This window comes from Notolabrus celidotus, chromosome 20 (assembly GCF_009762535.1).
Source record: "Notolabrus celidotus isolate fNotCel1 chromosome 20, fNotCel1.pri, whole genome shotgun sequence".
Lineage (NCBI taxonomy): Eukaryota > Metazoa > Chordata > Actinopteri > Labriformes > Labridae > Notolabrus > Notolabrus celidotus.
Genome location: NC_048291.1, coordinates 7481589 through 7501871, shown reverse-complemented (window position 1 = coordinate 7501871; position 20283 = coordinate 7481589). Strand labels below are relative to the sequence as shown.

At 41.6% G+C, this 20283-nt stretch overlaps 1 protein-coding gene across 4 annotated transcripts in view; it reads right to left on the bottom strand.

Annotated features, from left to right (window-relative positions):
- atp2a1 (ATPase sarcoplasmic/endoplasmic reticulum Ca2+ transporting 1) overlaps positions 1-20283 on the bottom strand; it is a 46701-nt gene extending 26418 nt beyond the window's left edge. Inside the window, exons 1-4 of one of the 4 annotated variants that reach the window (XM_034712081.1) lie at positions 20098-20283; positions 19862-19939; positions 2355-2469; positions 1906-2042 (exon numbers count right to left, since the gene is read on the bottom strand). In XM_034712081.1, the coding sequence (XP_034567972.1) occupies positions 1906-2042; positions 2355-2469; positions 19862-19928 (319 nt within the window). In that variant the 5' untranslated portion in view covers positions 19929-19939; positions 20098-20283. Of the gene's footprint in view, positions 1-1905; positions 2043-2132; positions 2273-2354; positions 2470-15589; positions 15652-19861; positions 19946-20097 lie in introns of those variants that run through there. The other 3 variants (XM_034712084.1, XM_034712085.1, XM_034712082.1) reach the window with 3 other exon arrangements.

Here is a 20283-nt window from a genome sequence, read left to right as displayed (position 1 = left end):
CTGTGCCAGGAAAAACATATTGCTGAGGTGGATAGACCACAAACCTCCAACGATAGCCGGGTGGCACAAAGTTATTTTTGATATCACACCAATGGAATACCTGACATATAGATCAAAGTGTATGATCAAATTATTCTTTGATATATGGTCCCCTTTCTTAGACTATATAGGCCCTAGACTAGCAGCCATTGTGATGAAAGGTTTGGTAGATCACAGTTAGGAATATCTGTTATAGAGTGTATAAGCTTGTGCGTAATGTGCATAAACTTCCCTTTTGACAATTTCTGATTGTTTGCTTTTTATGTGTCTATATTGGAAAAGTTCAATAAAGACATGTCAGAATCAGAATTGTCAAAGAAAAAATTTAATAATAATAATAATAATAATAATAATAATAATAATAATTTTAAATATTTTAAAAAATGCCAAAGGAAGTCCAGTTGGTGCATCACTAGTTGTATGTGTTAAGGCTAAAGAGCTAGTTATGTGTGTTGTGTCTCTCTTTAATGTTAGCTACAGCTTGCAGACACCTGCTAGCCAGCAGGAGTTGTGTAGTGCTGTTTCCATAGTAATGCGAGAGGGATCAGTCTACCATAAAGATTTCCCTCTCAGCTGAAGAATTTTGTAAATACACAGACGCTCTTTGTTGTGGCCGTGTATGCATTTCCTCCATTCATTATTAATGTTTGAAATAAATTGTGCTTGTGTTTAATTATAAACATAGTCTAATGAATCCCACTAGTCTACAGTAATATAATTTGTTATATATCTTAAACCATTAGCACCTGTTATTAATAACCAAGCCTGCCATAGCTCCACCAATCACAGTGCTCTGTTGGTGCTGCTGTGACAAGTTTAAATGGCCTGTAGGAAGGATGTGTTTCTTTAAGTCCAGGATGGAGATCAGATCTGAACTGAAGGTCCACAGGGGGCTTTTAGTTGTAATTCATCCTCTCACCCTACATGCTTTTAAACTGTGTGTGTAATAACTCCTTATCTTACATGAGATCCAGTTTGACAACGTGAGAGAGCTGACCTTGAGTTGAACTGCTGTACAGAAATTCATTCAGACTCAAAACATGAAGAGGCATCAATGTAATCTGAAGGGATTTTCATTCAAACTTAAAAATTAAAGCATGTCCACCCCACATATCACAACTGCTCTGTTTCATTTAGAAACAGGCGATCAATAAAACTCACACATAGCCCAATCACCTATCAGCCAACACACTCCTTCTCCTTATCTAACTTCTGTCTCTCTTCTACCTTTTTGTCTATCTTCACTTCTCAAGTGAACTCTGTTTCTACCTCCAACCTTACTCTCTCTTTTTTCATGTATCCAATAATCCCATCCTGTGACTACTCAACCACTTTAATGCATCTTTCCACTTTGCAGCACTCCATCTAGCTGTAACTATCCATCCATTCAACCAAAGCAGATAATACAGATTTGTAGACATAATAAAAACACATACATTGCACCAAGCAAATCACTTTCAATGCTGTTTTTGTAAATTGAGATTGGATGGACCATCCGGGATGCAGTTTCAGGATGTCAGGAAAATCTAAATGCTTTTATCTACGACACACTACACACACATTTCAGCCAAGAATTGATTTTTCTTTTCAACAAACTGACAAAAAACGCAAGAAAAAGAAAGTGCCTTCAATAAATTGTTCTGAAATCAGCGGCTAAATGCGATGCATGAAAACACATGGTTGTTTTTCAGTCACTTGTCTATCTAAATAGCCTGTGTGTTTAATAACGTGTGTCTATGTAACTTAATAACTTGCTATGGATTGGTTAAAGATTACTAATGATAAGTGTAGTCGGACTCAACCATGAAAAACAATCCATTCATCCATCCATCCATCCATCCATCCATCCATCCATCTCTCCCTCACCGTTGTAGCCATACTTGTCCAGGTTCTTCTTAACCTGCTCAGGTGAGAGGCCGCTATCTTCAGTGACACCAAAGTTGGACAGGACGTCCTCCGACTCTTTGGTGTGTGCGTTCTCCATCCTGGCTGAAACGGAGAGGCTTCAGGACAGAAAACAGAAACATTCACATCAGACTGTTTTGATGGCCTCATACTGAGATTAAAAAGCAGATAAATCTTTGTTCACCCACCACTTTCTTGAAGTGTGGGATAGGGATCAAAAACTGGCAACCCCCCTGCTTTCACACTTGCTCTCTCTCTACCCCCTCTCTCTCTCTCACTCTCTCTCTCTGGGCTGATGCTCTCCTCTCGGAGCCCTGGACTGACAGAAAGTGCAACCCGGCAAACTGTCCTGAAAAGTTTTATACACATCAAAAAGTGGCCTCATTGGTGCTTGCCCACCATGCACTCACCTCTTATTGGCTGAGGTCGACACAAATAGGTGGGCAGGGGTGGTAAAGAATAGGATGGGAGGGGGGGCTAGAGGGAGAGGGCAACAACTGTGGAGGGGTTTTGCTGTCTGGCAAGCTGGAAATAAGATGTGCAAAAGAGAGAATGCATGGTCAGGACAATCAGGAGGGGGGGCTGAGGGCTTTGTGAATGAGAGGTAGGGGACACTGATGAGAACATGACAGAGGACTGATCTGTGTGTGTAAGGCACTCACTCACAAGTGGATAAGGAAAAGTTAAGAGTGTTAAAAACTAGGAGACGTTCAGTGTCTATAAGCACAGGACAAGGTCATATATCATGACTCATGCTCGACTTGACAGAATGTAATATTTGTTTATTAAAGCTGGGTTAATTTTCTGACCTCTTTGGGAGACTTATCCGACTGAGCTGTACTGTCCTTCTTTCTCTCTTGGTTGAAATGTTACTTGTAACTAGGTCATAAAGCTCTACGTTCAACACATTTCCTGCCTAATTATAAGTTAGTCAACTGCCTCAAAAAAACAGAGTAATTTGACTTGTACCACCTGCTGTGAACACAACATCGTTTCACTTACAGCAGCTAAAAGTGACGCAATGAGAGCCAACCAGCAACTCAATGATGCTCTGTGGAGCTGGATTGTTGGATGATACATTTTTCATATACTGAAATCAATCTCAGAACCATAGATTATATAAAACTAGGGATGGGCAATCTTTCACTTAGTAAAAATTGAAGAGTTACTTTGAATATTTTCTCATTTTAAAAATACAATTTTTCATCATTTTTACCCTTGCCTGGTTGTAATACAGTATTCCCGCCAGATAGTGGCGATAGAGCGTCTTAAAGCTGTTTGCTAACCATATTAAGTAACAGAAGAAGAAAACATTTGCAACAATTGCGGTTATTTTCTCAGTTTCTGAATCTCACACTACTACACACGTGTTTCCAGAGACTGAGCATGGCTGTAAAATGTAAACACACATGCCACGCCACATCACAGAAACACTGATATAAAGATCGAGACAGACGCTGTCAGTGCCCGCTACTAGCAGCACCTCGTCCTGCTGCTGGTTACGGCGACAGCCACACAAACGGGACGTTAATGGGACAAGTGTGTGTGTTTGTGGGGGGGTGATTATTCAAATAATCGTCGAATAGATGCCAATGATTATCGAATAGTATTTTGGCTTGAAAGACCCTTCCCAATTTAAAACATGGTCAAGGTTCAGGGTTCAAGGTTCAAGGTTCACTTTAGTGTCATTCCATCATGTTAAAAGCAGGAGGGAATGAAAAATGTGACTCAGGTCCAGCAGCGTACAAGATAAACAACGAGCTAAAAAAAAATACAAAATATTTAAAATTATTTTAGAAAAAAACTTATTTTTTAAAAATAGACCAGTAAAAACATAGCTTCAGACCAGCATTTTAAAAAGAAGAGTGCAGCAGTATTTGCATGGGTAGAGAGTTCACAAGTCTCACGGCTACGCTGGTCGTCGATAGCTGAGAAGCAGCTGCACTTCTGCGAGCTGGCATCTCGGTTTGAGTCCTGGTCGTAGCCTCAGTGATGTCAGATAATGGTTTCTGAAGAGGCAGTCGCCACATTGGAAATGCTGACCCCCTAATGACTTCGGTAAATCTTAAAGGTGACATATCACACTTTTTTCATCAATATATATTGGTCTAAGAGGTCCCCAAAACATGTCTTTAAAGTTTATGCTCAAAAAAACACTTTGAAATCAGATTTTGGCATGCCTGAAAAACCCTCTTCTTCAGTCCTCCTCAGAACACTCTGTTTTCTCTCTGACCACGCCCACTCAGGAAGTGGATGTGCCCTCAGCTCTCCAGCACGTTGATCTAATGTTTACATGTTGGCTGAATATACACGGCTGCTCAGAGATCACGTTACTTCAACCCTCTGAATCTGATCCAGAATCTGATCCTGACGGAGAGGCGCCTGTAGCAGGACCTTTCTGAAGGATTTGTCACAGATTTAGTGTTTCTTGTTGTTTTATTTATCAGTATGTCGACGTGTCTTGGTACACAGCTACGAACATGTAGCTATGTGGCTATGCTAACTAGCGCTAGCACTTATCCATGATAAATAAAAATCATCCACTAGATCTTCAAGTCTGCAGACGTGGGGAGTAAAACCGACCTCTACCAGAAAGGCAGCAGGACCTTTCTGAATGATTGGTCACAGATTCTGTGTTTCTTGTTGTTTTATTTGTCAGTATGTCGACTTGTGTCTTGGTACACAGCTACAGCTACAGCTATGAACATGTAGCTATGTGGCTATGCTAATTAGCGCTAGCACTTATCCATGACAAATAAAAATCATCCACTAGATCTTCAAATCTGCAGACGTGGGGAGTAAAACCGACCTTTGCCAGAGAGGCAGCGGGACCTTTTCTGAAGGATTGGTCACAGATTTTGTGTTTCTTGTTGTTTTATTTGTCAGTATGTCGACGTGTGTCTTGGTACACAGCTACAGCTACGACATGTAGCTATGTAGCTATGCTAACTAGCACTAGCACTTATCCATGATAAATAAAAATCATCCACTAGATCTTCAAATCTGCAGACGTGGGGAGTAAAACCGACCTTTGTGTTTATTAAGACAGCCTTCAACTAGCATGCCTCCCTCCTAAGCTCCTTGTTACCACACATTTGTGCAGGTAATGAAAAACGGAGGAGGGATTCAGTATTATTTTATACAGTCTATGGGCTGAACAAGCTCCGAGCTCTGACTCCGTGACAGACCGGATATTGTTGTTACGTAACAAAAACACGGAAGTCTGAAACGGCTCGTTTCACACACATTTACAGAAAGGTGGAGAAATCAAAACGGGGGCAGAATGGATTTTTTTCATTCTCGGGGGGGTTTGTAGGCATGCCAGGGACACATATTTCAGGTAGAGAACCATTAAAAAGTCCATTTTGCATGATATGTCACCTTTAAGCAAAGTGAAGAGATTGAGGGGATGCAGGCCTCAAGAGTTGTAGTTGCTGCAGCACAGCATTATTTATCAGGGGTGTCATGTGTTTGGCGCTCTTGCTGCCTGTGCTATGGTTTACAGAGTGGCCATGTTATCTGTGCTACCTTCAGCTCTAACTCTTGAAATCACAAAGTCATGGGGTGAAATCGAATGCAAGAAAGGCTTAGCGTTCAAGTGGTAACGAGAACACAGTTCTGCAACATGGACGCCAAAAGATAGATCATGGTCTTCCTTTCTTTCTTTGTGAAAATGTTAACATTATTATTTTTTAACTGCGCTGAAAGGCTTTTGGAGGAACATAAGACAAGGCAACAAAGTTAATGATCTGGATTAACACTTCCCATAGCTCATTTTGGTCCTGTACATGGCTTACTTCATTAGTCTGATTACAACATTCTCTTATCAATTCCCATTCCTAATTCTCAAGATTATCTTGACAGATTTTTCTGTGGTGTGAGATGAGTTAAGAGAGATTTTAACCACCACTCTGCTTGGAAGAGGCGGGGTTTGAGCCTCCTAGCCAACAGCTATGTGTTCCCGCCTGTCAGTAATGTCAGTGATGTCCTTACTTGGGCAAAACTCGTAATCTTAATATCTTCTGAACCGTTGCGTTAGAAAGTGCCGATAAATTAGCGATGTAGACCCAAGCCGTTTTTTGAACCAGGCTGTAAACATGTTTATTTCTGCTGTAATGATCATCTTTTTTGAATTGGTGTGAATGTGATTTCCGGTATTTCTGCAGCCAGCCTCAAGCGGATTCTCGATGATTTGCAGGTTATAACACTTCTGCATGGGCCTCATATTTTTAGACCGGAGGTTGCCGCTTGGTGGGAACACTATAGCTGTTGGCAAGGAGACTCAAAGCCTGCCTTATTACCTCTCAGTAGCTTAACAGAAGAAAGGTTGAGTTCAGCATTTCCAATATGGCTGCCACCGCCGATTGGCTTCAAAACAGCGCTTCAGAAACAGATGAGTGACATCACGGATACTACATCCGTCAGGGCCACCCTGACTTGAAATTGAAAATGTTGAACATTTTCAATACTTATGATCAGATATCTTGTGGTGTGGGAGGGACACAGAGGAAAGCTTAGCACACTCTGTGAATTGTAATGTGGAACGAACGACACGATAGCAGGGAATCAGGAATCAAGCTGAGTGGAGAAGGAAGCACAAAAAAATGCAGCCATGGAGACGATTGTGAACGCAAAGCAAAGACTTAGATGGGCGTCAGAAATGGAGGACCAACTTGTTGATTTGTGGCAGCAACGTCTTGTGAATATACCACAATCAAACTGGCAAGGCGAGGAGTTGAGCAAAAGTTGATACTGTAGTGGATCTACCAGAAAGCTAAGCAGCTAGCAACCAGCAATATGCAGTGATTCAGTCACCTGCCATGTTTCTTTACTCTTTGGCTGCAAGACATTTTGTGAGACTTCCAGTTTAGAGAGTTTGGACTCTGGTTGTTGGGTGAATGAATCCAAAACTGTTGAATCTGTCACTATTTGCTCACTCACATATTTAAAATTGCTTAAGTTTTTAAAAACGTTTAGTGTGTTCCCAGCTTTGCTTGTGTTGAAACTGCTCAGCTGTGTTGTGTCCCTTTCCTATCGCGGCCCGTGGTGCTGTTGTGAGCCTGCTGCAGCGGTGAAAAGCTCAAGGTGGCTCACTGACATTTAGCTCAATCTCCCTTTGGGATCCGGTTACAGCAGCTCATCCTAAGCACTGCGCTCTAATGCTAATAAAACACAGCAGTGCTAATGCTGCACACACACGAACACACAAACACACATACACACACACGTACACATTAGTTATCTCCCACAAATCCCAGTTTGGGATCACTTTCTTATTTTAATTGTGTGTTTGACCTTAATTCAAAGGACACTTCACCTCAGTATTGCGATGACAGGTTACTATCAAGACCCCCTACTATCTAAGTTCCTTAAATCCTTAAAGAAATGAATGAATTGTTACTTGACTGACATTCGCCCGTCTTTATCAAAGTAGTTAGTGTGGCCTGGTTAACCTTATTCAACCTGCAGGTTTCAAGGTGCTCTCACTCAGAAGGTTGACATGACATGTTTCCTGTTGTGATTGTTGACTTAAGAATATTTAAGTCTGCGGATATATCACACACACGAGAGGGAGAGGACACAGTAATCCTGAAACAGGACGTCCTCTACCGTCGACCCCCCACTGCTCTCTGGTCTTTTAAAATCTCATATCAATCAAATGAGATGTGCAAAACTCTGCGGCTAATCATATCTATTTCAATGACAGCAAACACAGACACACTTATTATCCTTAGTGTATGGAGGGTGCCATAATTTCAAGAAAAGAATCCCACTGTTTTCAGTCAGTCATTGACTCGAAATGTAAGTTCATGGAAATTAATACATACTTTCAAAATCAATTAACCTATCATTTATCTCTCTCAAGTAGATAATTGAACAACAAAATGTCAGGTAATCTTGTGAAATAAGACACTGAAAGAAAAAGACCATCTTATGTCACAGCGAAACAGATACATAGACTGTATAATTAACGGACGTAGTCTCCGTGATGTCACCCATCTGTTTCTGAAGCGCTGTTTTGAAGCCAATCGTCGGCGGCAGCCATATTGGAAATGCTGAACTCAACCTTTCTTCTGTTAAGCTACTGTGAGGTAAAGAGGCAGGCTTTGAGTCTCCTTGCCAACAGCTACAGTGTTCCCACCAAGCGGCAACCTCCAGTCTAAAAATATGAGGCCCATGCGGAAGTGTTAACCTGCAATTCATCGAGAATCCGCTTGAGGCTGGCTGCAGAAACACCAGAAATCACATACACACCAATTCAAAAAAGATGATCATTACAGCAGAAATAAACATGTTTACAGCCTGGTTCAAAAAACGGCTTGGGTCTACATCGCTAATTTATCGGCACTTTCTAACGCAACGGTTCAGAAGATATTAAGATTACGAGTTTTGCCCAAGTAAGGACATCACTGACATTACTGACAGGCGGGAACACATAGCTGTTGGCTAGGAGGCTCAAACCCAGCCTCTTTCAGTTCAGCATTAGCAATATGGCTCCCACCGACGATTGGCTTCAAAACAGCGCTCAGGAACAGATGGGTGACGTCACGGATACTACGTCCATTATTTATACAGTCTATGGTCCCCACCTGTCAATCAAGTCAGTGGTGCCTCTCATAATGGAAAACTCGTAATCTTAATATCTTCCTCATACAGTGAATGCCGATCAAGAAATTAGCTATCCGAACTACACAGTTTTTTGTACCAGGCTGTAAAAATGTTTATTTCTGCTGTAAAGATCGGCTTTTTTTTAATTGGTGCCTTTGTGGTTTCCAGTACTTCCGGAGCCAGCCTCAAGTGGACAATCAATGGAACTGCAGTTTTTTACACTTCTTGACTCAATTCTCGCATCCGGAGGTTAACGCTTTAACAGATCACAATAATGTAAACTTTAATTTACCTGAATGAATATTGAATTTATTATTTTTTTTGCATTAAAAGTACCCCCCTTTTTCAAATGCTCTCTGAAGTACCTTCTTACTTTTATACATCTCCTTATTAAGTGATGAATTTTATTTAATCTAATTCAGGGTTTGAAAGGTATGTGAATACTTCATACTGTCATTTTTTTATTATTTTCGTAGCTCAACAGTGGACTCCCCACTCTCCTTCTCACTCAAATGGTTTTGTCTTTAATGATTTGGAGCTGGGACAGAGACAGGCTTGTGACGTAATGACAGTGTGTTTATGTGTGTGGTTGAGGGCTTGTTGGCAGGCGGCTCAGTGTGGGAGGTGGGCACATCATGTCTGCCTGTAGCTGCTCATCACTGTGATTGATACAGGAAGTACTTTGAGGGAGGGCAGCGAGGTGGGTCTCCATGCGTGTGTATGCGTCTCTGTGTGTGTATACTACCCTGTATTATTAGCTAAGGCAGGGCAGCTGGGGTTTGGAGTGCCTCACTGTAACTGTACCTATAGCAGCAGTTGTGCTCCTCTGTTATAAATAGAGCAGTGGGCATGTGGGCAGGCAGTCATGACACAATGGCAGAATTTCCAGTGTTCTTTCAGGGAGGTTTGAGAATGTGACACCCTGCAAGTGAGGAGCCCCAACAGATACTTCACTGAGGCTTGAAGGTTACATGAAGGTGCAGAGAAGTGTGCATGGAAATAATGCTCTGATCTTCCTGGTTCATGTAAACTCATTTAGACTGATACGGCTAAACAAACAGATTCATATTTGGGAAATTTGCTTTCTTGCTAGGAGTTAAATTGATACCACTGTCAAGGCAGTCTTGTAAATTTGAAGCTCTCTCCACCAGCCCCTTCATCCTAGCATTGCAGTAAGAGTCTCTCACCCTGAACTTGACCACAAGATTCAGTATAAACTGGATCTGCTTTTGATTCAATGCCTCTTGTTATTGTTACATAATTTATCGTTTCAATCGAGAAATCAAGATTAGCCTTGTGTTTCTTGCTTCAGATGGTGCTATAGTATAACCCTGAGGTATTATCCAATAGAACAAAAATGTAGGAAAGAGAGTACGGTCTGTATCTGCGTCTTCTATTCCCTGTTTTGTTTTGTTATTTAAAAAGTCGTGAAGGAATAACATCATGGCGTCAAGCCTGTATAGTGGAAACAAGCGATTGTTCTCTCATCCTTCTACTTCACAAACTGTCTTCCAGCCTCGGCTTCTCCTCTGAATCAAGGTGTTGGTTGGCCCACACGTGGAGCTTTTAAAGATTTTGCCTATCGAAAATAGTGCTCTTCTGTCAGACTTTTGTTTATGAGATTTTTTTGCTCAGTTATTTCTCATATTGAAAAAGCCTGAAATAAGATTCTCTTTAAGTGCTGCAAATTCAGATTTAGGGCTGCAGATTCAATAAAAAAAATTTTTTTAAAAACACAAAAAATTAAATAATGGAAAAACAAATGCAAGAAAAAACACAGCATGTTTGGTCATCAAAAATTATAGTTATAGGCACTGAATGATGCAGCCTCATGCAGACATGGTGTTGCATAGATTTATGCACAAATGTCCCTGCTAGAATATATATGTAAATGCATGTTTTGCAAAATTTCAAATTTTTTCTCAATCAGAACTCTTTGAAGGCTAAAAATATATTGTGTTGAACCTCATTCCTTGGAGTGTTCATTTAACCATTTATTTTGGGCCTTTTTTTTTACTTCATGCATAGGACGCAGCTAATGACAGACAGGAAACACAGGGAGAAGGAGCGGGGGAAGACTTGCAGCAAAGGGTTGCAGCCAGGAGTCGAACTAGCAACCACTGTAACTAGGAATACAGCATCTTAATATGGGCACACGCTTAAACCACTAGGCTAACTGGCACCCCTAATGTGGAGGATTTTAATAACCTATAACCATAGACTGTATAAATAATGAACGTAGTATCTGTGACGTCACCCAATGAAGCCAATCGTCGGCGGGAGCCATATTGTATGTGCTAACTCAATCTAACTGCTGTTGAGCTAGAGTGAGGTAAAGAGGCGGGCTTGGAGCCTCCTCTCCAACAGCTACAGTGTTCCCGCCTGCCAGTCAAGTCAGTTGTTCCTCTCGTAATGAAAACTCGTAATCTTATCAGAATTTTTTTGTACCAGGCTGTAAACGTGTTTATTTCTGCTGTGAAGATCGGCTTTTTTGAATTTGTGTATATGGTTTCCACTACTTCCAGAGCCAGCCTCAAGTAGACACTCGATTACCAACAACACTTCCACATTGGCTTCAATTCTTGCGGCCGGAGGTTGCTGCTTGCCAAAAACGCTCATATACCACTCCGACTCTACTACTGACAGTTAAGAATTCAAAAGCATTCAACCCATATTTACATGCTATGTATTTAGTAGAGGCCATTAAAGCCTCCCATAATTTATCTCCCACTAGCATCATCATTATGTTGTGGAAAACAGACTGAAACTATCTTAGTTTGGCAAAACATCATTTAATGTCCCTCACTCTGTTTTTGTCATTGCAACAGTGGACCTAAGTCACTATTGTATACTGGGTCGTCGTAGGTGTGAATATACTCTCATATCTCCAGTCATCCTAAACATCTCCTGCCTGACATCTCCCCCTCTCTTCAGCGGCTCGTGATTCCTGTCCTCTCCTGCACCCGCTTCATCACTTTGCTGCCATGTGCCTTCAAAAAAAACGTCTCTGGAAGTGAACCAAGGCTGGCCGCTCTCTTAAGTGAGTGTGTCCCTGAGAACATGAAGTGAGGACACACTCTGGCTCTCGTGTTGCTCTGTTATGTCACTTTCAGACTAAGAGAGACCCCCCCCCCCTCTCTCTCCAGTCCAAGGAGAAACAAGAAACTGATTAAGAGCCACTTCCTCCTCAGAAGATCTGCCGGGGCTTTGCGATGAAGCAGAGCCAGAACACACACATGAAAACACATCTGAACAGTAACAAGCCACGTCTCCCATATCTGTGAGGTTTAGCTGACAGAGGTCCAAGCAATCTTTCAGTTGTGTAAGAGCTATGACATCAATGAATACCTCGGTACCATCTGCTGCTCTGTTGTCGGTCTCTTTAATCTCTGTGTATATGTAGAAACTAACTTAGTATCATTTCAAATTATAGACAATCAAAATAGATCACACTATTGAACATAAAGAAGCCAAGGGGGGCCTTCATTGCAATGTAAACACTGCTATCTCCTCATTGACTTTTTCAAGTGGCAGCCATTTCTTTAGAAGTCACACTCAGATCTGTGTCTGGTTCTCCCGAAACCATCACATCACCGGATTTTGTAGGTTTCTTTTCTAGTCAGTGTGTTAACTTCCTCTGGATCCACTCCGTCGCGTTCCTGCTGCATCTCTGATCAAACAGGTCGGAGCCCCCCAGATCAGAAACACAAGACATCAATTTTTTCTGGATGCCGGGGCACGATGTATCAATCTCAACAGAGCAGATGAAGCGGGGCAGGAAGTCAGGCACCAAAGCAAAATGAAAAAATCTGGCTGATTTTCAGCATAAAACACTCTGTGATATCACCAGATTGTGTTTCACTGACCAACAACAACAAACTGTCATGATGAGCGGAGCCAGGCCTGGAGTCAACAGGTCAGAGGTTTTCAGAGGACCATAAAGGCAACATGGATGAGAAGAAGAGGAGGAGAATCCTTGATTCAATGATTACTGTGACGCAAACCTCGCTCACATGACTCCAGCTGTCTGGTGGTCCTGCTCCATGCTACGTTCTGAAACAACAGCCGATGGTAGTTGAAGGATGAGAAACTCAGAGCCGGATCGCAGGGGATCAGAGACGGGCAGACACGGATCTGGTGGAAGTCTGATGTAATACTGTTTCTCTGTTGTACTGAAGTGTAAACACACGAAATCTAACAAACCACTGTTATTGTATTCAATTAATCACAATAGAGGCCGCAAATATTTAGAATATATTGAAGTATGTGTAGAATCATGCGCACAATATTGTCTATTTTTGGGTTTATGGATAAAGTTGTTAAAAATTGTCTCCGGTTTGAGTTTATTTCTCTGTTTTAAAGGAAATGATCAAAACATTGGCAGCCCATGAGACCAAAAAATAAAGTATATGTATTAAATGTTTTCCTCTGACTTGAAGTTTCACACTTGGGGGTAAATATTTGCAACATTAGAATTTATTCATAATTTAAAAGGTATATTTCTTATGAGAAAACTTTCATTAGTCTCAAAGTTTTGCTCTGACTTCATTAAGTTTGACTTTTGTTATTATTGTTATTATTTCATCCTCTGTGTTTCAATGTCTGAGTTTTTCCTACAAAGTGATTGAGTGGGAGTTTTATGTCCTGCAGACAGGACTTCATTTTATAAGAATAGTCTCATAAAATGCTTATGCAAATGAGACAATGAGCAAATGTGTCCACTATGTGTGTGTGTTGGACAGTGCACCTCTCTGGCAGGTTAGCCAGAGTCGTTGTCATTCTCCGAGCGTCAGTGTATATTTAACCCTGTGGCTCCCCTGCCGGATGGCCCCGCCATATACGGCCTGGACTGCAGGCCAGAGCGGGGAATGACCGAGAGCACAGGGCAGGAGAAAACGTAGCGATGACAGGATGATGGATGAGTGTTGAGCAAGATGTAGGGAGTCCACTATAAAGGAGTGGAGAGACAAAGAGGTGGAGGTTGTGACAACAAGTGTTTATCAGCCCCGGGTATCATCTTTGATCTGTACTGTGTTTTCCTTTCTCAATCTGATTTTGATTCTTGAATACTGATCGTACACAAGTGCCAGCCTTTAAAAAATAACAGCTTTGTACTTTAAACTGCAGAAAAATGGATAACATGATAGCTCTGTAAAAGTGAAGCCAAAACACTTAGAGCTTCCCTTGATGGCTGGCTGCAGTACAGGTCATAAAGCCTGCCTCCTCCATGTTAACACCAAGCAGCAACATCTGGTCCTAAAAAATGAAGCCTATGTGAAGTGTTATAAACTGCAGTTCAACAAGCGTCCACTTGAGGCTGGCTGCAGAAACACGGGAAACCACATACACACCAATTCAAAAAGACGATCTTTGCAACAATAATAAACATGTTTACAGCCTGGTTCAAAAAACAGTTTCAAGCTGCTGTTGGTATTTTTTCTGCTGGGTTTGGAGAAAAGGTCTTAATGCCCATCAGTATTCATCGGTAAGTGAAGTAGTTTGAGACTATTGTGAAATTTCTGCGTTTCAATGCCTTTGTATCAAGCAATGTTATTATTCCCCTCGTTCCCGTTATGACAGACCAATCATAGCTATTCTCCAATCCGCCGTTCTGGTTGGTTAAGGGGCGGTCCCTACTACGTCCTCTGATTGGTTAGGAGTCCAGCACTATCATTACTGCACACACCGATCTGTGTTCGGGGGCTAAGAGGGATAATGTTGACATTCAAAGTCCCTCTCTGAAAAGATGTTTACTCCGTGACTACCAACAGCAGCTTTATGTATGAGTAGCTAATTTCTCTATCGGCACACACTGTACGAGGGGTGAATTTTTTTAGAACTTGGTATTTTGGAAGATATCAAACTTACGAGTTTTGCTCAAATAAGGACATGGCAGGCCTGCCTCTTTACCTCACACTAGCTCTGACAAAGTTTGGTTGGGTTCAGCATTTCCAACATGGCACCACCAACAATTGGCTTTAAAACAGCGCTTCAGGGACAGATGTGTGACGTTGAGGAATCTCTGATAGTTTATCTGCAAGTTAAATGTGGGTTTTGGTTAATGGACGTCAATACAGCGACTTAACCAGGCAATCTCTACTGTATGGGCCCTGGCTCAAAACGTTCTCACCAGCATAATATGTCAGCACCTGATAACCAATAATTTTAGCTTTACTCTTTTACAACTTAAAGAGACGAAGATGTGTCGTCCATCTTTATATGCAGTCAATCCCTGCACATCCATGTATCAGTCTGGTGTATGGACTGGCCTCCTTGCAAAAAATCTGTGTCCACTAACCCACGACAAAAATCAGCATTGGTGGACACAGCCCCTCATGCTGTATCTAATATCTGTATAAGAAGAACTCCACTGAGGAGGACTGAAAGACACTCCAGCTGCAGGCTCAACGAGTCTTGTCCACAAACAACACCAGCCCACCAAAGATGTCTGTTTTGAGCTGCTCTGCGAGGATGTGAACAGTTATCAGAGAAACAAGTGCAGCGGCAGTCATTTGAGAGGATAAAGAAATGTGACCTTGCAGACACAATTGTCAACATTTCTGAGAATGTCACAGTGTGTTCAAGTGTGAGTGTGAGACAGACTGTCAGACAGACAGACAGACAGACAGACAGACAGACAGACAGACAGACAGACAGACAGACAGACAGACAGACAGACCATGGTATGCACCAGGCAGGTGTGTGTGTGTGTACGCATCCAGTGTGAGAGTTTTGGTGTGTGCATGTGACAGGTGTCCAGCTGGAATGGTGCTAAGCTTCAAGTGCTGTCCAAACCCAAGCCCTATTCCTGGGACACACACATGCACGCACACACACGTAAACACACACAAACAGCATAATAGTGATCATCAATGAGAGGATACATTAATTGTCCCCTCAGACATGTTAAGCATATATTGATTAAGTGGTAATCAATTTTTGAAGTCACACACACAGGCGCAACCAATATTTCCATCACAGAGTGTTGTTACAGAAATTGCTTAGATGTTTAGAAAAAGAAGCTATTTCTCTGTACCCGTGCCATGCTGGTTTCCTCACTGCCACAGCTCATCAGAAGACCAGCAGCAGGTTCAGAGTCTATCGAGTAAAAAACTTAACATGAGTATAGAGTACAACTGCTTTTACACTCCGGATGTAGAGAGACCATAGACTGTATGAAATATGGACACAGTATTCGTGACACCACCCATCTATTTCTGAAGCACTGTTTTGCGGCGGCAGCCATATTGCTGCTGTCGAGTGATTGTGACGTAAAGAGGCGGGCTTTGAGCCTCCTAGCCAACAGCTACAGTGTTCCCGCCTGTCAATCAAGTCAGCTGTGCCTCTCATTGGAAGACTCGTAATCTAGATGTCTTCGAAATTGACTCATTCGAAAAAAATTCACACCCCCTTACAGTGTGTGCCGATGGAGAAATGAGCTATCCAGACTACACTAGTTTTTTGTCCCAGGCTGTGAACATGTTTGTTTCTGCTGTAAAGATCGTCTTTTTTGAATTGGTGTGTATGTGGTTCCTGGTACTTCCGGAGCCGGCCTCAAGCGGATCCTCGATGAACTGCAGTTTTTAGCACTTCCACATTGGACTCATATTTTTAGACCGGAGGTTGCCGCTTGAGGGAGACCAAACACTAACCCAATATGTTTAAGACACATTAGCGCCAGTGGTTGGGGGCTGTAATTACAGGTTTAAATATATCGCATTTTTAAAGAACATTTTTTAAATTTATATAGAGAAAAATTATATCACGATAATCATCGTTATCAAATTATGACCCAGCCCTAATTGAACAGCCAATCATGTCGCAGGGTGAGAGGTAGGTGGGGCTTAGAGACATTCGGACTCGGAGCAGTGTCAAAACCTACCAGCTCAAAGCAGAGTTGTTAGTATAACACTGTGTCGACTCTGCATTAACTATTAACTTATTACACTTCATTAAATATGCTTTCAGGATGTGGGTAAAGGAAGAGCACGGAGACAATTTTGCCGCGTATTTCTAACACATTTAATGTCCACCGTGACCGTAGGACAACTGAACACTGAATAACCATCATGCATTCACTGTACTGTGGGGAAAAAACTCTGCCCGTAACCTGGTGTAACCTCAAAGGGGAGTGCACAACTCAAAACAATACTCTATGAACTAATACACAGTATACAATTTGATTCATCTTAGTTGTAAAATTTAAATCAAATTATGCAAATTATCTCACACAAAAGACCTGCTTCCTGTTTGCACCGTCAGAAAGGATGGATTCAAGAAGCTTATCAGAAAACTAAATCCAGACCCGAGCTGACAAACTGTCTGTTTCTTCAACTTTCACTCAGGAGCAAAAATCTGCCTTTAAATCTAAATTAAATAATGATTAGATAGTTATCGTGATAATTATCGATATCGACTGATCTGAAATATTTTATTACATATTATATTTTAAATTAAAGTGAAGCAGACAAATGACCAACTGCAAAGTTAAGGTTTAGTTTTTTCACTGTATTATTCTTTTATTTAAAGCTGGTGATCTGACTGATGAGGAAATAAAAGTGACAAGAAAGAGGAGAGAGAGTTTCCCCACATCTGAAAAGGAGTTTCTGAGACCTCATAAACATATGACTAATGGCTCAAGGTGTATACCTAAGGAGCCAACAACCACAGTAGCTTGTATCCCTCTTGTGTCACAGTGTGTGTACATGCAGTCAGATTGTGGCAGTCCAGGGAATAGCTGAGAGCAGCGGCACTGCATGGCGACCCCAGGGCTTATAAATCACCCGCAGTATGCACGGAGCTCGATTACCGCTTCAGAGCTGGAACCAAAAGAGCCCGGTGCTGAAAGAGGAGCCAAGTAAATAATATAACACTAAGTCTATCACTGCAGCTTGGAACAATTCTCTGTGGGAGTCTGTGATGGACACCAAGAGAAAAAAAGAGGGTAAAAATACTGGAATATGTCGTTTATTTCAGCTAAGGAAAGTCAGTGAAGTTTTTTTATAAACAGACTTTCAGAAGATTTGATTGAACATCAAGTATTTACGTAAAAAAATGTACAGGTGTGATTGATTCTTACAAAAACAGGTTGTTATCAGTCTAGAAAATGAATGTAATTGATGGTGTAAAGGGTCACATCTACAAAGATACAAAAATAGTTAGCCGAACAGGAGGTCCCATTTCTCCAGAGCCAGTTGACAACACTTACTATTAATAGTGAGGATTGTCCTTGGGTATTTTTATAAAAGGAGATGGTGTGTGTGTGTGAGAGTGTGTGTGCGTGAGGAAAGTAAGGCAGAGGGGGATAAAGTTTTCTCAGAGAAGACAGACAGAAAAAAGCTCGTATTACATCAGACTTTTCGCACCACTTGCTGAATGCGTCAGACTTCGCCTTCATTGCGGCTGGTATCACTTTTCCAACATCTCGTCCTTTCTCTTTCTCCGTACACGTGTTGTCACTAATTCCACGTATCTCTGACTTTGTCTTTCATTTTCTCCAATCTCAACACACACACACACACACTCTCTCTCTCTCTTTCTCTCTCTCTCTATTTTTAGCCTGCTGCGGGGTTTGAAGGTAGAGTTGTGCCGACCCCTTGTCTCACCCCAGATCCAGACCTTACAAGGACCCCCTGGCAGACGGGGTAGCTAAGCAACCAGCAATGTTTGCATCTAAGCTGTGAAGGTCCAGCGCACGCGCACCGCACCTGCCCTTCATCATCCTAATTATCACACTCACCATCCCCAATCCTCCTTTATATCATCATCATCATCTTTTTATCACAGCTCCACGTGTGCTGATGCATGTGAAGACAAGTTATTACTCTATTCTGGTTTAAGATATTCTGCGGCAAGTACTTCACTTTTTCAAATATAACCTCAGATCACTGTGTAGGAAATCCATAGTGAAAGTAGAAGTAATGATTTGACTTAACTTTGACGCTGTTCTATTGCACACTTTAAAATTGTGCTGTTCTCATGTGCTTCTTTTGTCTTTAATCAATCATTTCTATTAATGTAGCACCAAATTATATCTTTAGGAATCTCAATACACTTTACATAAAGAGCAGCAGCCTGTTGCACCAGCTGTGCATAACTTCAAACTTAGCCTAGCCCATATGTAATTTCTCATTCAGGATGGAGTTTACACTCTACTAACGTTTTGGGTGTTGCACCAGCTGAGATAGTTTCAACTTAATTCTTACACTTAGCTCCTAGTAGGTGTAAGTCCTCCGTAGTGTACCAGTTGTAACAACTCCTGCATCAAAATTGGTGCTTTCCTCTGATTGGCTGCTAAAAGTGTAAACGTCGAAGATGAACCCAAGCGGCAACCTCCGGTCTAAAAATATATGAGTCCAATGCGGAAGTGCTAAAAACTGCAGTTCATTGAGGATCCGCTTGAGGCTGGCTCCGGAAGTACCGGAAACCACATACACACCAATTCAGAAAAGCCAATCTTCACAGCAGAAATAAACATGTTTACAGCCTGGTACAAAAAACTAGTGTAGTCTGGTTGGCTCATTTTTCGATCGGAACACACTGTACGGGGGGCTGAATTTTTTGTTACACAGCAGTTTCAAAGATATTGAGATTACGAGTCTTCCAATGAGAGGCACAGCTGACTTGATTGACAGGCGGGAACACTTTAGCTGTTGGCTAAGAGTCTCAAAGCCCGCCTCTTTACGTCACAATCACTCAACAGCAGCAATCTGGCTGCTGCCGCAGGTTGGCCTCAAAACAGCGCATCAGAAACAGATGGGTGACGTCACGGATACTACGACCATATTTCATACAGTCTATGTTACCAACCCTAGCTTTAAAATTAACCTTACATCTCCATGGTGAAACCAAACAATGACACAACTTAAGTTACAAACTATCTAATTTCAATATATGGTTCAGTGAGGGCGTTGCACCCTGACTTAGAACACTTACGTACATCTGGTGCAACAGGCTGCAGGACTAGAGTCCCACATGCTGCTGTCTTGGCCAGGACTACCTTGTAAAAGAGGTTTTGTATCTCAATGGGAATATTCCTGGTAAAATGAGGGTTAAATAAAAAAATTAAGTAATCTGTCCATGATAATCCTGTCTGTTAATGATTATATAAGAATGACTGATAATGATAAGTGCAGCAGTTAATTAAACAGGTCTATTGCACTTACAACTATAATGGTAATAATATGGGAAAACTGGTGACATTAAGCAGTAAGACATAAAAATGATGAAGCTGATAAAAGGGGCTACAAGTGTAGCAGTCCTAGCCAGGACTCTCTTAGAAATGAGACCCTGTTTTACAATCACATACCTGTCGAAGGTAAGTCAGGTGGGTTCAAAATAGACCATTGGCCCTGGTTTGATGTCTGGACCGTCATGTTTTCAATCTCTGAAAACAAACAAGAGTAATCTCAGTAAAGCAGATTTATCTCAGGTTTCAATAGAAACAGTGATACCTTAATCTGCTAACCAAGCTAGCAGGTCCATTGAACTGAGACACAGTGCGACATAGAGGTGGATAACTTTGAGCTTAACATGTTAACTCACAGGAAACTGCAGCTGCACCTTCCAGCTGTGTTTCTTCTTCTCCTCTTCTTCCATGTTCGCCGCCATGACAACCGCCGCGTTAGCTATTAGCAATCTGATCGCTGGATTTAGCATCTCTCATTTTTCTTTGACAATTAAGTATAATTCTATAGCAAAAGTAGTGTTCAATGAAGACCTTTTTTACCT